Here is a 14,938-nt window from a genome sequence, read left to right as displayed (position 1 = left end):
TCTCCCCCCAGAAAAATAGAAGACTGTGCTCTAAGGACAAGCAGCCAGTCACACACACATGCTGTCAACCAAGCCCACACACCAGGCCTTGCCAGGGGCAGCAGAGGGCTATACTCACTGAAGCTTTCTTTCACTGGGACGATGTCTCTTCCTTCAAGTTTATACCAGTAGTACACCGGGGAAGGTGTTCCAAGCACAGAGAGGCAAGTAAGAGATATAGGATGGCCATGTTCTGGTATTCCTTGGATGCTGCAAAAGGGCTTAGAAGGTTTGACTGTAAGGCAATGACAAAGAGTAAAAACTCCTGCATGATGAATGGCAGTCTGTACCAATTTTAGTCACTTCCTCACTTTCATTCACTTCCTCACTTTCATTTTGTAGAGTATGTATACTTACTTTTTTTTTAATCTTTAAAAACTTATTTTGACAGTTTTCTAGTTGTACCACCAGGTGGGAGTAGAGCACTTCAGGTACAAAGACCTTCCGTCACTGGACCATTAATATTCTAATAGCATCCATTCTATCTGCCTACTCCCCAGATTCATAACCATGAATTTCCGCATTGTGCCTTAAAATATGCCTTTATTAAAAAACAACTAGGAACATAGTTTATACTTTGGAAGCACAGTCTTAAAGGAAAACAGAACCCTTAAATACTTGGAGATAACTGGTTACTTATTCTTTTTAAAACATTGCTTTATTAATGCCATATTTTTCCTTTGTGAGTCATTTTTTGGCATTTATTCTTCTGGGGGTGACACAAAATGGAGGGTTTGAATTTGCCCATGTCCCTCATCGAGAGGGGAAACCCATTGGGGGGGAGGGGTGTGCTACAGGGCACTGAAATCTTGATTCATCCTTCACGCCACAAGCATTTATTTGAGTGCCTTCTGTGTGCCCAGCACCGGACTAGGCACCAGAAATTCAAAAGTGACTCTGACACAGTTCTGAAGTAGGGTGGGGGAGTGGTAAGAGATTAGGCTAGAGAGCAGTGAGGCCATAGATTAGGGGGCTCTGTGTTTCATGTATTTTATACCTAGAGCAGCAGGACCACAGAAGGAATTTAAGCAGAGGAGGGACGATGATCATTTTAACGTTTTAGATGAATTGCTCTGACTCCAGGGGTTCCTGAGCCAAGGGACAGGAGGAGACAGATTCAAGCCGTATTAAGAAGTCGAGAGGGCTTGAGGACCAGCTGGATCTGTGGCATGAGGAAGAGGGTGGGCTCAGTGATGGCTCCCAGGTTCCTGATTTGACAGCTGGGTACACGATCTTGCCATCCCCTGAGATAAATACAGGGTTAGGGTGAGGGTTAGGGTTAGGGTAAGGACCAGGTGTTCGAGGAAGTAGTGAGGAGGAGGAAGGGGCGATGATGAGGTCAGTTGGGATATACTGAGTTTCAGCTGCGTATGGGGAACTCCTGTGGGAAGCTGAGAATCTGATTCTCCTCACTTATCTTAATGCTCACAGCTTATTCTATCCTCAGTCTGACTTATAGATAAGGATCTGAATCGATACTTTCCAATTCACCTTCCTTAATTTGGATATAAAACACTCCAAAGGCATAGATTCTCTGCCTTAGGCTAGTTAGACCCTAAATGCTCCAGCCTGCCCAGCTCTCTGGCTCTTACTTGGGAAGCAGCAGTTAAGAGCACAGCTCTGGATCCACACCGAACCCTGCTCCACAACTTTACCCTAGACGTATTTAGGCAAGTAACCTAGCATAGCCAAATCTCAGTTGATTCATCTGTAAAATGTGAAAAAGAGATTACCTGGCCTCCAGCTAATCCAAATATATTGTATTTATATAAATAAAATAATGTATATAGTATCGTACACATGGAATTGCTGTTGGCCACAGGCAGGAATGAACTCCTGCTGCCACATTTCCGACCTTGCCACTGACAACCTTCCAATCTCAGACTCTAACCCACTGTACATGTGAGCAGGAAAACAGATGGATATAGCTAGAGTTCTTTGAAAATTTCACAATCCCTTCTTGTCTTTTAATTGAAGTATGCTCGATTTGCGATATTCTGTTACAGTTTCAGATGTACAGCAGAGCAATTCAGTATTTTTGCAGATTATGCTCCATTATAGGTTATGATAATGGGTATAATTCCCTGTGCTATACAGTATATCCTTGTTGCTTATCTATTATATATATAGTAGTTTGTATCTGTTAATCCCACACCCCTAATCTGTCCCTCCCCCTTCCCTCTTCCCTCTGATAGCCACTAGTTTGTTTTCTATGTCTGTGAGTCTGTTCTGCATATACATTCATTTGTATTATTTTTTAGATTCCACATATAAATGATATACAGTATTTGTCTTTCTCTGTTGGACTTATTTCACTAATCATAATATTCTCAGGTCCGTCCATTCTGCTGCAACCAGCAGTATTCCATTCTTTTTTATGGCTCAGTAATATTCCATTGTGTATATGTACCATACCTTCTTAAGCCAATTGTCTGTTGTGCCATCCCTTCTTTTAAACAGGTGTCTTTTAATTAAAAGAAGTATTTTTCTGTTTAGCTCTTTATTCTTTCTTTTTTTAAATAAATTTATTTATTTTTGGCTGCATTGGGTTTTCATTGCTGCACACAGGCTTTCTCTAGTTGCGGCGAGCGGGGGCTACTCTGCGTTGCGGTGCGTGGGCTTCTCATTGTGGTGGCTTTTCTTGTTGCAGAGCATGGGCTCTAGGCACACGGGCTTCAGTAGTTGTGGCTCACGGGCTCTAGAGCACAGGCTCAGTAGTTGTGGCACATGGGCTTAGTTGCTCCAAAGCATGTGGGATCTTCCTGGACCAGGGATCGAACCCGTGTCCCCTGCATTGGCGGCAGATTCTTAACCACTGTGCCACCAGGGAAGTCCCTCTTTATTCTTTCTTACTGTGGATTTCCTCAGATGGAGATAACTCCTTGGATTTGCCTACCCTAAATAAACTAGGCTATTTAACCAGAAATCCAGTGCACCTATCACTAGATTTAGATATTGCCTTTTTAAAAAACATGGTGATTTTATTCCACTGTAAGTGGAATAGAATAATCTGAACTGAAAATTAAATGGGGGTGCTTCATCACGGAGCCAGACCCCAGGACTTGAACTAATTATGGACAAAAACCTGGAATGACTTGCATTCATTTCTTGAGCCCAGAATCAAACCCAGATAGGCATTTTTTTTTATTTTGCTGAACACATTTTTCTTTTATTTTTTATTAACCAAACACTTAGTGAATCACTTTGAACCACATCCCAAACCCATATATTTTCTAAGACTACTGATTCAGTATTGAATTGACATTTCATCCAGTTAAAGTCCCCGACAGAACTTGGATGTTTTACTGGCAAAGCCACTGATCTACCATTTAGCTTTATTGCTTTCAACAGAATTGGGATGGGAAGAAGCAGTTTAGAATTCTCTAAATTCATCATTTTCTTTTTATGTGCCAAATTGCAGAAGGAAGATGATGCTTGTTCCAAATGCATACAAAATAATTATTCAAACTTCTGCTGGGTATTTTTCAGATATTCATTTTCCAAGGCTATCATACCTAATGGAAGTCTCTCAAATGAATGGTCGTCCAAACCACCTGGGCCTTTGCACATTGCTGTTTCCTTCACCTAAATCGTGCCCTGCCACCTCATCCCCTCTTCTGCGTGACACGCTCTTGCACATCCTTCAACATTCAATGCAGAAGTCACTTTCTGCAGGAAGCCTTCTCCAGTTCCCCCTGCATGGCTTTATGCCCTTTCCCCTGTGATCTCCCAGCTCTCCTCTCCTCCCTCCACTGTAAACTTATGTTATATATCTGCCTCGCCCACTAGACTTTGAAGTTTAGGAGGGCTGGGAGCTGAACTTTTACATCTTTCCATCTCCATTGCCTACCATAGTAACTGAACATGTGTTCAGGTTTTGCCGAATGAATTTATGCATGAATGAGTGAATGCATGGGATCTATGTCTACCACTGGGTTATGAAAAGTCTCCAAAAGACGCATTGCTAGGAAGAGCAATATTTAAGGAAATATCAATACCTCTCTCCTCAGTTGGTCTCCCTTACACACTTGCCCTTACCATGCCCCACCCCTCAGTCAGGGCAAGCAGAGCAGGCACTCATGTGCAATAGAATTTGAGAACTGCAAACAGCCTCTGCAATTTTTAGAGGAAATTATCAGTCTCAAAATTTCCAGAAAGCATAAATTTGTGGAATGCCTTTGTTCTTAGCCTAATTAATAAAAACAGGATTTTGAGAGTTCCCAAACAAAGAAATCCACAGAGCCTTCTGTCTCTTATCTTGCCTGGGTACTGGATGCTTAAGGAAAAGTCATGACACAGTCATTGCAAGAACAACTGACCCAAAGACTCATGGGAAAAAACAACTTAGAGAGGAAATGACCCTCAACTTCTTATGGAAGTTGATTGGGGACTCTCTGAACTTTAAATTTAAGAATATTAACCACCCTAACTTTACCTCAGGGCTATTTCCAAGCTCAGAGAAAAAGAGACTTGGCTTCTTTAGGTTGTTTCTGGTCAGAAGGACAACCCAGAGCCAGGGAGTAACAGAAAACCATTAGGGGACTAATACCTCAAATTCTATGAACACTGAATCGCCAGCATATCATTTGATTCTCATAACGATAATATGACAGGGCAGGAATTTCAACCCCATCTCAAAATGGCCAGAGAAAGGTGGACTGACTTGTCTGAGGCCACTGAGTGGCAGAGTAAGAGCTAGAACTTAGGTCTTCTGACTCCCAGCCTGATGTGCTAGCATCTATTCCACACTGGAACATCAACTCTCCCAGGAAAGGGCTTGTGTACACTTCTCTTGTCATCCCCTGTACCCCAAAGCCTAGCACAAGGTGCAGCAAAATAAAAATATGATGGAGTTATCCCGTTCCTAGAAATCAGCTCTCAATTGCCTTTTCTTCTTTTCCAGGTGGGTAGATGCAGTAGCAAACCTCACAGTAAATGGCTGGTTCTTTTTAGGCATCACCTGGGCAGTAAGCTCAGACGGTTCTGGGCAGTCCTCTTGGGGTGTGCACCTTGTTACCAATTGCGGCTTTTCAAAGCTACTCAATTATCGAGTCACTGGTTTGATCTAGTTCCTCCTTTCCCGTGATGGATATACACAGTTCAAGAGCAGCAACGGCTAGATAAGCTCCATTTGGGGTTACTTAGAAGTGGGAGAGCCCTTAGCTCAACTGGTTAGTTGGTGAAGGTTGACAGCCCTTTCATCCCTCCCTTCAGTACATCTGAAGGCCTGCAGACAGGACCTGCTAGGCATACAGACAGGAGCAAAACTCCCAGTGTCCTCTCAGACAGAGATGGGAAGGATCCCTAAGAATCACCAAAATTGTGAACTTCCCCAAGAGCAGAAACCACACCTCCATCCTGGCTCCTGGCACAAAGCAGGCACTCAATAAATGCTGCATAAATGAACCACTCCAAATTCATTTAAGAGCAGATATGACTTGCCCCATGTCACATACTGAATATCTGTGCATAAATAAATTAATTCTCAACTCTTTCTTTTTTCCAAATAGCATTAATATTTTAGAAAGGGACCCATCTGCCTTTATTCCACAGAATGATTTAATGGTGGGAATTGCAGCTGGCTTTGGAGAGGTAACAAATTGACAGTTGTTTCCCCCAGGTAGGACTGGCCCTAATTGGAGGTTCCCTCTGAAAGAGTTGCTAGTGATCATATAGTGGGACTGTGCATTTTCGCATCTGTTCTCATCGCATCCTTCAGAGATAGGGGTCCAGGAAGTGGTCATCTATTGCTATCTGTCATGTTGGCAGCCCTTTTGGTTTGACAATTGTTTCAACGTGTTTTGTGAGTGATTTCTCAGTGTTACTCTATGGGTTGGGTTTGTGGTGTGTCTTTATTTTCCCGATAATAAAAGGAGCAGGGAGGATATTTACCCTGGGACTTAATTGGTACCAATAACTCACTGCCCTAGCTCATTCAGTGTCCTAAGTTGCTCCAAGAAGAGAAAAAGCAGAAAAAATTGTCCATACCTAACACACTGACGTTGAGGGTGCCTTGATTTTTGCCGAAAAAGTCAGGGGGGTTGTTAACATCACAGACGTAGATGCCACTATCTGCTGGTTGCATATGCGAAATAGTGATGGATGCGTTACCTGGAGCATTGGACCCTACAATGCGATCTTTAAATTGCCCGATGGCTGTAGCTCGTCCACCTTCAGAATAGTAAATCTAGGACAGAAAATGACAGAAATGAGAACTGGACAGTGTCCGGGGCTAGGATAAGCTACGTGGAAGTTCCCCCTATCCAATGTTACCTACTTTGACACTGAATGAAAAATGAAGCAGTATCCCCCTCCCCCCGCCCCCGGTAAGGAACAGGTCCCTGTGGCAAAAGTTTCTCAGCTCAGTGGGACACTTTAGCTTTCTCACAGCATTGCACAGCCGCGACCTCATTTGTGCTCAAAGCAGCTCTGTGATGTCATCAGGTCAGGGAGATATGCAGATCTTATAGACAGTAGGCAGCTGGAGCTGACAGGATTCAACTCCTAAGCTTAGGCTAACAGATCAAGATGCTCACCTGATGAGTCTACCTGGAGGAAACTCATTATATAGGACACAAACGTCTGATGGGAAAACCAAAACCATCGTCTTTCTTACTTGATAAACATTTTTGATTTCAGTTTACTTTACCCAGTGGGATTATCTAGAATATCTGATTTCCCTAAAAGAATATTCATGCTCCTTACATGCATATTCCTTTGGGTAAGCAAAACTGAGTTCATCCTGTTTGTTAGAAGAATAACATTTCAGAGCAGAGAGGCTCCTGAGAAACCATCTGGCACCATCGCTTCATAGTGGTGGTGCGAGGATGAAGCAAAGCAACTTAGCCAAGGGCCTAGGAAGTGCTTGGTCAATGGTAGCTACTACCTTTCTCCCCACATGGCAGGAGGCAGAACTGGAATTATTACTGCTTTTAGACAAATAAGGGCACTCAAACACAGAGACTAAACGACTCACCCAAAGCAATAAAGATTTATTTATTATTATTATTATTTACTAGATTTAAGAAAGATCTTGATTATAGTCCCATCTCTGTTAAAGAATATGGATATTCAGATCATAATGGCAACTGTGGAAGCAGCATGGTGTGATGGAAAGAGGCCTGGTCTAGGAGTAAGAAGACCTGGGTTTTATTTATTTATTTATTTATTTTTAACATCTTTATTGGAGTATAATTGCTTTACAATGGTGTGTTAGTTTCTGCTGTATCACAAAATGAATCAGCTATACGTATACATATATCCCCATATCTCCTCCCTCTTGCATCTCCCTCCCACCCTCCCTATCCCACCCCTCTAGGTGGACACAAAGCACCGAGCTGATCTCCCTGTGCTATGCGGCTGCTTCCCACTAGCTATCTATTTTACATTTGGTAGTGTATATACGTCCATGCCACTCTGTCACTTCGTCCCAGCTTAACCATCCCCCTCCCCGTGTCCTCAAGTCCATTCTCTACATCTGCGTCTTTATGTCTTTATCCCTGTCCTGCCCCTAGATTCTTTAGAATGATTTTTTTTTTAGATTCCATATATATATGTGATAGCATACAGTATTTGTATTTCTCTTTCTGACTTACTTCACTCTGTATGACAGACTCTAGGTCCATCCACCTCACTACAAATAACTCAATTTCATTCCTTTTTATGGCTAATATTCCATTGTATATATGTGCCACATCTTCTTTATCCATTCTTCTGTTGATGGACACTTAGGTTGCCTCCATAAGACCTGGGTTTTAGCCATGCTGGACCTCTGACTGTGACATGGGGGAAGTAGCCTCTCCTCATGTCTACATGGCAACCTACTCTGCAATAAGAAACAAAGTTATTTAATCTCTCCAACCTTTAGTTTCCACATCTGAATGAGGAACCAGAGTAGTGTTCTCTAAAGTATGATATGTACTCCCTAAGCATAGGCCCACAAGTTGATTTTAGGTGGCAAGAAATTGGAAACTTTAAAAATGTAATGTGTATTAGAGACATAGCTATCACATCAAATCTGTGACTTCATGGATATTATTGCTTACAGTGAAACTAAGGCAGACATTTTTAAGACTTTTAAAAACCAAGTCAGGGAGTGCCCTGGTGGTCCAGTGGTTAGGACTCAACACTTTCACTACCAGACCCGGGTTCAATCTCTGGTCAGGGAACTAAGATCCCACAAGCTGCGTGGTGCAGCCAAAAAAAAAAAAAAAAAAAAAAAAAAAAAAAAAAAAAAAAAAACCAAGTCAATAGAGAAAACAACATTAAATAATTACTAGTGTTGGTAATACACAAATATGACACAAATCATGAAGATGAGACATGAATGACTAAACTTCGGGAATCACTGGACTAGGTGATCCCTGAGGTCCCTTCATAATACACAAAGTCTATGTACACACTTTGCTAGTTTCATATAAATGTAGAAAGCCAATATACTTTTAAACTAAAGCAGAAAGGGAGATTCTGATGGAAAAGTCAAAGAAAAGAGCATATTTAAGGAGAAAACAACTTGTCTCTCTCCTCCGGTTCTCTAACATCAACTAGCTTTCTTTTCTGCCCTAAAGGAACCATTTATAATTCAATTCATCCATTCACACCTACTGAAATCACAAACTTTTGCCCCAGAGGGGTCTTGTTTGACTTACAAACTGGAAAGCCAGTGTAACCTAAGGTATTCAAGTAGGCCGGGAGGAAGTTCAACTTGTCAAAGGTGTATTACCTTCATGTGAGTTGACATCCAAGATATCTGGCTTTCCATTTCACTAGCCAGCGCTGGCCTTATTTACTTTCTAATTAACAATTTGCAGTCCTGTGGACTCTTACCTGGAACGCAGCCTATGGTCTATCAAGGAAGCCCTTTACAACTTAGACATCTGACCACTTCCCCTGCTCCTAGGAGGACTGAGGGTAGGTCGGCCTGTTTTATGTTGAAGCCTGATGACATCACAGGGAGATACATCAGTCCTGCCTACGGCCCACAGTAAGTCCCAGAGGAGCTAGTTGAAAGGACTTTATTTCTGCAGAAAGCAGGGGGCCAGGAGAATGTGTTTTAGGTCAGGACCAGGACATGGAAAGAAGCCACATTGTAAAAGTCTCACGGCTGGGCAGGAATCAATGAGCAAATAATTCATGAGGCCCTGGACTTGTAACTTCCCAACAAAAAGGACCTTCACCAACCCTTCTATCCTTGCTCCTCGCACTGTAGCCTAATATATCCTGCCCTCTCACAAATAATACTGGAGGTGTCTGGGATAGAAATGGAGGTAAGGAAGTGTAACATGGAGACCTAAAAGGGAAAGGCCTTGGCCTCAGGGTGCTGTGTGAGAAGGAAAGTCCCCAGGGCCAGTCAGCGGCCAGACACACAGATGGAGGGGCTTTCTGTTAGGGGAAGTCCACACTGTCACACTGTCCTTGTAAAGAGAAAAAAAATGAAATGCTTTCCTGAAACCACTTATCTAATCACACAGGAAGGACTGAAACTTGGTTCCATTTTCCACAAAAGAATAACCCTTTTAGAAATCAAAGCTGAACGATGGCCAAATCCAGGCCCATGACCCTGTGAGTATTGTACACTTTTCAAAGAAAGTATATTGTCAATTTAGAGATCAAAGCAACTGAGGTCCATCCTTTGGGGGTGGTGATTTGGGGGCTGGCAAGTCAGCTTTAAGAAAACCCATCCAAGTGTTTCCTTAAGCGGTGCTTGTTCATTCTTTTGCCCACTTGCCCTTTGTGGCTGTGTTCATGACAGACTGCCCCACTTTCCCCCCAAGGTCCCCTCTGCCTGCCCCTTGGTGATGTTAGAGGCTGACATGTGGAGACATAATAGCACATTAGTTATAAGAGCCCCTTAGAGATAATTTAGCTCATGGTTGCTAAGGTTGAAGAGCCTTCAGAAACCAGCTGGGTATTGGGACATATGGGAAATGGCTGGGAGGGGCTGGTGGGTAGTGGTAAGATCATGGAGGATAGTGGGAACTGTGGTGAACTGGAGAGCCAAGACAAACAAGGCTTTCAAACTGTGGAAACGAACAAAATACTGGGCTGGCCAACCAACATGCACCCAAATCAGGCCCAGAGGCTGCCAGTTTGCAACCTCTGATTTCATCCTCTTCTATTACAGAAAAGGACACTGAGGCCCCAGTAAAGGAAGTGATCTTCCCAAGGTCACACAATCTGTAGTCAGACCTAGAATCCAGACCTCCCAATTCCCGCTGAATACCTTAACCCGGCACTCATAGCCCTGCCTTGGATGAGGAAGATGATTCCCAGGCAACCTTCCCCTCTTGGGGCCATCCCATCCGCTACTCCAACCCAACCCTTCTCCTGCCAGTTGCTGCTATTCATTGGCATGATGCTTCCCATGCCGAGTGGGTTCACCGCATGAGGCCTTCGACGGCTGCCAGCTGCAATGACAGCCTTTCTCTTCCTACTGTGCCAAGTTCCTATTCACAGGAGGCCACGCAGCTGGGAGCCAGATTTGTCCAAAAAGATTTCTTTCCCCTCAGCTTTGTGACACTGCTCTCTAACTAGAAGCTGGAGTATAAACAAGAAGGGTTGAAAGAATTCAGCCTGCTTTCTGTTTGAGTCTGAGTTGGAGTTAATAAATGCCTTTAGCCTCCAGAGCTGCTTTGTGGGTACATTCTGGAAATGAGAAGGGCATGGAAGTCCACAGCAAACCACCCATTCTTTCCCTTCCAGCTTCTTGCTTTCCTGCGCTGTTCATAAAGGCGCTAGCCATGGGAGGTGAGGAGTGTAGAGTGGCAATGGTCTCAAGCCCAGAATTTTCTCTAGACTGCATAGGGGGGGCTGGGATTGCACGTGGAAGGAATATAACACCAAAAGGAAGGCTTCCCTGCCTCCAAACCACTCCCTTCCCAGCCTGCCATTTGCCAGAGACACCCACCAACCGAACTGCTTCTTTGAAGCCTGGAAGGTTTCTGCTTAAATTATTTTCTTTGGGAGAGAACAAAGTGAACGATCACCAGTCCTTAACACCTTAGCATTACATTAATTTATCAGATTTAACAAGAATAGACACCTGAGGGAATGGGACACAGAATAGATAAACTTTGATGGGAAGGGGTGGTGGGAAGAGAAGAACTTGGAGTGTTTCTCAGTTGGAGGCACACTGGCATTTGGGGCAGACAATTCTTTCCTGTGTGGGTCTCTCCTACATATTGCAAGACATTAAGCGTCTCTAGCCACCACCCACTAAATGCCGGTAGTGACTCCCATTTATAACACTTAAACCAATACTCCTCTCATTTTCATACGCCCCTGAGGAGGTGAAGCACCCTCACCCCACCAACATCTGAAAAGCATTTGATATAATGCTATCTGCAGAGGCCAAGTTGGAAGAATCTGAGCAGCCATGGAATATAAAGATACTAGGTTCTAGAAAGAAGTTGTCCACATTATACGTGTGTTAGAAAGATGAAGATGGCAAAGGGTTTCTTCCACTGTGGCTATTCTAGAAGAGTAAGTGTTGTTTGAGAGACTCATGCTAAGTAGGGTCAATGCCTGTTCTGTTCATGGGCAGGTGAAGTCTCTGTACTTTTACCAGTGACTAGCTGGATGGAAGAGGAAGCCATTCATGTGATCAGAGGGGAACCAAAACTTCTATGCTAGCCTGCCTGTTCTGGGGCCTAGAGGCTTCAGCTGTGACTCCCTGCTGAGGGACTGACTATCTGAATCTGTCCATGTCTTCTGAGAGGAGGGCTTCTCTAAGAGAAAGACCATGCTAATGAATACCCTGGCTCCTGGCCAGAAGACTTATGGCATACTTCCGTAGCCCCCATTCACAAAGGAACCCCATGGAGGGGATAGTCAGTAAGAGATGATATTCTCCCCTGGGTACTGAGAAATACTAGGTCTTGGAGTCAACTGCTCCTTTAACACAATGATCTTGGGGGAGAAAAAGAAGATGAACTTATGGCAAGAGTTGACCACTGCCCTGCTCAAGGCAGCCACAGGTCCCAAAGCCTTTTGGAGGAAGCTGAAAGGAATTCCAGACATGGGCATGAGAAGGCAAACTCAAGACTGTCCCAGCTTTGCCAGGGGCTTGTGCTGATCTGAATTGTTACCAAACTCAGACCCTCCCATCCCACTCCTAAAAGCCGGTGCCATTGCCCTAGAGACCCCAAACAATGAAGGGGTCCAGTACAGGTGTTCTTGCCTGACAGGTCCAACTACATCTTTCCCAAGCATCTCTTGCATACACCATTTTTAGACACTGACTGACTGCCTTTTCCTTCATACCCTCACTATCGAGGCATGGGCTGTGCTGTGTTTGATTAGAAGTGGGTGGATCTGAGAACTGAATGCTGCATGGTATACTGCCCATGTAGAAGAATATTACTATTCTACCATATTTTGAAGAGAGGCATAGAGTGATTCAGATACTTGTCGAAGGTAACCAGTACTGAACAAAATTGTTGAACTTTGACTAGAGGATGGCATTGATAGTCTCCTCTTGAACGATGTTTCCTGCTAAACAAATGTTCAGGACCTTTGGTAAAGACAAAAGACCGAAAGACCAGTGATGGCTGAAGAGACCCTGGCCCTCCTTCTTCTCCACCTCTGCCCTTGGGCCTCCTCTAGCCCGCTCAACTCGCCTCTTCCTCTGTCTTTCTATAATCAGAACCCTTGCTTTCCTTCAAGGCCCAACTCCACTATATCCAAACCACACTGATTTGTCTCTTCTCCAAACTCCTTGTTTTGGATCATACATCCTTTTGAAAATCTGATGAAAGCTACAGACTTTTTCCCTCAAGGGATATGTGTTGGCATACATGCTTGCACACTCACATGCACGAGTGCATGCACGTGCGTACACGTGCGTACACGTGCACACACACACACATACTTTTGAGCATACAATTTTAGTCCCTGGACTAATTTAAAGAAGGCATTATCCTTAAGGCCAGATGAAAAAAAACTGGGAATAGGCAGCTTGCAAGTAGAATCATCCTCCTCCTTTGACTTTCACCCACCCTCCTCCAGCAACCTCTTCCCCAGACCCTAACCTCCCCTCCTGTCCCTTATCCTCTAGCCTCCAGATGCCTTTTATTACCCAAGGTTCATTATTACTTTGCCCTTATCCACCCACCTGGAGAGTCTCATTCCATCAGGACTCAGTCTGGCACAATGAGCTAGCTCACTTGACAGGCAGAGCCCAGATATTAAGTTTGACAGAGATTTGCAGATCAACTAGGACATATATTTGAACTGGGGTTTTCTGGAAATAATAGGGAGAGATTTGGGGGAGGGGAGAAGCCCTTTCAGAACTACTGCTCATTTCACCTGTGAGAAAGACCCTTCCTGTCTACTCTAGAATACATGATATACTTGATGTTGACCTACACAGAACTGAGATAACAGGCTGTAACTGAATATGAGGAGAGGACGAAAGCCAAGTCACTTAGATGATGATCTTCCCTAAACAGCTATCTTCAAACCCCTTGTATCTGAGGTTCTGCTCCTGTTGCCACTGGCTTACCATTCCTTCTTCTCACACTGACCCCAACAGTTTATGTGTCAGAACTACCAAAGGAGAGGAGTTTAGGGGGAAGAAGTCCTTACAGAAACTGGCTGTGACTCCTTATGGAAGAATGTCCACTGGATGGAAAGATTGTCCAGTGAGGCCACAGTGGTGGTGTAGGTGCAGATGAGAGTGACATCAGATCCAACAGTCACATTCACAAAATTGTCCGGGATGGTCACTTGCACTCCACTAACTGGACCTGAAAAGATAATCATCAAAAAACGATGGTACACACTCACATTCTGATGACATTTTTTTCATTACAAAGCACTTTCAATGACATCTTATTTGAGGAATCCAAGGCAAGGAGAATGTAGAATGAACCATATAGGAAAGTCGAGCAAGCAACTGGCATGGGGTAGGCGAGTTTCTAACAAATTACAATGTGAAGATGTTCAACTCCTATGTGATGGTGAGGTAATAACACTGAACTGGGAATTTCTTCTGTGTAAGGATGGCCTGACAAAGAGGTTCTTAAAGTGTTGTCCAAGGACCCAAAAAGTCCATGAGTATGGAGAACAACCAATTCAGTTTGCCCAGGGCTGATGAGGTTCTGTAGATATGGCACTTTCAGTTTTAAAACCAGGTGAGTCTAGGGCAAGCTATACTGGTTTTGCCAGGACTTTCAGTGCTTAAACCAGGAAAGTCTCAGTAAAACTAGGATGAGTTGGTCATCCTAGCCCTGAGACCATTTTGGGGAGGCTACAAGATCAAAATGATGTTCAGAATAATACTAAGTTGTTATATTTTCACTCTCATCTTCTCATGAGTGTACAACGGAGTGTTCCAGCAGTTACATGACAAGTAATGATATTCCTCTAGTGGCTAATGGAATGCATGCTTGTGTATTTTTGTGTTTAAATTTCTTTTAGTTTTACTTTCTAATACAATAAATATAGATAGAAATAACCTACATAGCAAAAAGTCTTTTGGGTCCTCAACAATATTTAATTGAAAATTTTGGGGGGATAATACTAGATTCACATGCAATTCTAAGAAATAAGATGGAGATCCTATGTACACTTTACTCAGCACCCCCATGGTAACTTATTTTGTAAAACTACTGTATAATATCACAACCAGGACACTGATATTGGTACAGTCCACTGATTTTATTCATTTCAGGTTTCTCCAGTTTTACTTGTACTCCTGTGTGTGTATGCATTTAATTCTACACAATTTTATCACATGTGTAGGTTTGTGTATTCACAACCACAGTCAAGATACTGAACAGTCCACCACCACAAAAATCCCTTATATTTCCCTTCCATAATCGCACTCACCTCCCTCCTGTACCCCATCCCTGATCCTAAGCATTGGCGACCACTAATCTGTCTTCCATTTCTAAAATTT

At 43.4% G+C, this 14,938-nt stretch overlaps 1 protein-coding gene across 1 annotated transcript in view; it reads right to left on the bottom strand.

Annotated features, from left to right (window-relative positions):
* VSIG1 (V-set and immunoglobulin domain containing 1) overlaps positions 1 to 14,938 on the bottom strand; it is a 42,619-nt gene that overhangs the window by 10,337 nt on the left and 17,344 nt on the right. The window contains exons 2-4 of the mRNA XM_082447692.1: positions 13,624 to 13,784; positions 6,028 to 6,226; positions 119 to 274 (exon numbers count right to left, since the gene is read on the bottom strand). Of these exons, the coding sequence (XP_082303818.1) occupies positions 119 to 274; positions 6,028 to 6,226; positions 13,624 to 13,784 (516 nt within the window). The remainder of the gene's footprint in view (positions 1 to 118; positions 275 to 6,027; positions 6,227 to 13,623; positions 13,785 to 14,938) is intronic.

Source organism: Balaenoptera physalus, assembly GCF_965194825.1.
Source record: "Balaenoptera physalus genome assembly, chromosome: X".
Taxonomy (NCBI): domain Eukaryota; kingdom Metazoa; phylum Chordata; class Mammalia; order Artiodactyla; family Balaenopteridae; genus Balaenoptera; species Balaenoptera physalus.
This window is presented reverse-complemented; position numbering and strand designations above follow the sequence as displayed.